The sequence below is a fragment of the Trachymyrmex cornetzi genome, unplaced genomic scaffold (assembly GCF_001594075.2).
Source record: "Trachymyrmex cornetzi isolate Tcor2-1 unplaced genomic scaffold, Tcor1.1 scaffold2340, whole genome shotgun sequence".
In the NCBI taxonomy this organism is placed as follows: Eukaryota; Metazoa; Arthropoda; class Insecta; order Hymenoptera; family Formicidae; genus Trachymyrmex; species Trachymyrmex cornetzi.
In genome coordinates, this window is record NW_017296999.1 from 1 (window position 1) to 1789 (window position 1789).

Below are 1789 nucleotides of genomic sequence, written 5' to 3' on the forward strand. Positions count from 1 at the left end.
ACGTAATCGCAACAGTGCTAAAAATATTACCGAATTAAAAAATGTTTAGTGTTATTCTTAATAGATACAATCGTATCTGTACGCGTTTACAATTACAAAACGAATTTAATAATGTCTCTCTCTCCATCCCTCTCTCCCCCTCTCCCTCCCCCCTCTCTCTCTAACTTTCTTTCTCTGTCTAACACATGCACAATAACAATGTGCATTATTATCATTAGTACTATATTATTTCTTTAAACTTTTCGACAGATATATATATTTAGAACGACAACTAAGGCAACATGAATTTAGCACAGATAAGTAATAGGGTAATATTTATTCTGACAATAGCTGTTCTTAATAGTGAAGAACAAAACAATTTCAACATTTCGAAATACATACATTTTCCTCATTATTACGTGATACCAGTGCACTACTGCATACAGCTCGACTACATAAACCCAAATTATGAACCCACTGATAAACTTGATAACATTTGGAAAGAGATGTTTGATTTCAAAAATGAATATGACTCATTTCTCTTTCGCGGTAGAACTAGTGCAACTATTAATATCCTACATTCGACTGACTATATAGGTTTAAATCAACTAAATCTGATAATAGGTCTTGCGAATATAACTTTGACTACAAAGAACGCCATAATTTACGTAATGGGTAAATACATATACAGAAAAAAAACGAACGCATTAGGATTTCTTTTAGACTATATATTACTTCCCGGACTCTACACATTCAAAATACAATTTTTTGGTCATCTAATAGAAGACAGTTTCTTTAAAAATGTTTCCAAAGGAAATATGGTAACGTGAGTAAATTATAAATGGTTAAAAATATACGTATACAAGATGAGATTTATAATTATTTCTTATTTTCTTTCAAAATGTAATTCATACCAATTTTTAATGATATTGTTTGTATTCAATCAAATTATAAACATTCATTGTTGTATTTAAAATATAATAATTATTAAATTCTAATAGATTGTTGATAGCCCCATACATTCAAGAACGGAATGGAATGAGACAGTTATTTCCTTGTTGGGACCAACCGCAATTAAAGGCCACTTTTAACATTTCAATAAAATATCCTATGTTATATTCAGTTTTATCAAATATGCCGACAGATACAAAATACCCGTACTACACAAATTATAGTGATTTATTTCACAAATACTTCTATATTACGCCTCCAATGTCGACTTTCCAAATTGGGATAGTCATGACTGAGTATCAATCCATTAGAGTTAATAAAAACATTACTTTGTGGTGCGATTGTTATTCAAAAGAGCGTCGTCAGAAATTTGAGTTTGCACGGAGAATCATAAACAATATTACATTGCAGTTAAAATCTGAATTTGGTGGGATAAATATTCCAAAAATGGATCACATTGCGATTCCAAATTTTCCACAAGACGGCATATCGAAATGGGGGCTCATATTTTATTCGTAATGCATACATTTCAATATAAAATATGTTAAACGAAAAAATAATTTGCATTTATTTAAACATTTAAAAGTTTAAAATTGAATAAATTATATATTTAATGACTATTATTATCATACAAGGTGATTCGTGTACAATTTATATTTTAAAATAAATATAGAATAATTGTAATTGTATTTCTTTTCTAAAATCAATTGTGTTTTTTTCATGAACTGTGCATAAAAATATCAGAATATGAGTATAAGGAAATTATCAGTTGCGAGATTTTTCACATTATTCCAATATACGATAGAATAGAAACCATTACATATTTTGTACGTTACATTGATATTTTAATAATTCGTCT

General features: G+C 28.6%; 1 protein-coding gene across 1 annotated transcript; it reads left to right on the forward strand.

Moving 5' to 3' along the window:
• Positions 1-797: 797 nt before the first annotated feature.
• LOC108760995 (glutamyl aminopeptidase-like) lies at positions 798-1449 on the forward strand. The gene is made up of 2 exons (XM_018507313.1): positions 798-805; positions 981-1449. The coding sequence occupies exons 1-2, from the start codon at positions 798-800 to the stop codon at positions 1447-1449; spliced, it is 477 nt and encodes a 158-aa protein (XP_018362815.1).
• The last annotated feature ends 340 nt before the right edge of the window (positions 1450-1789 follow it).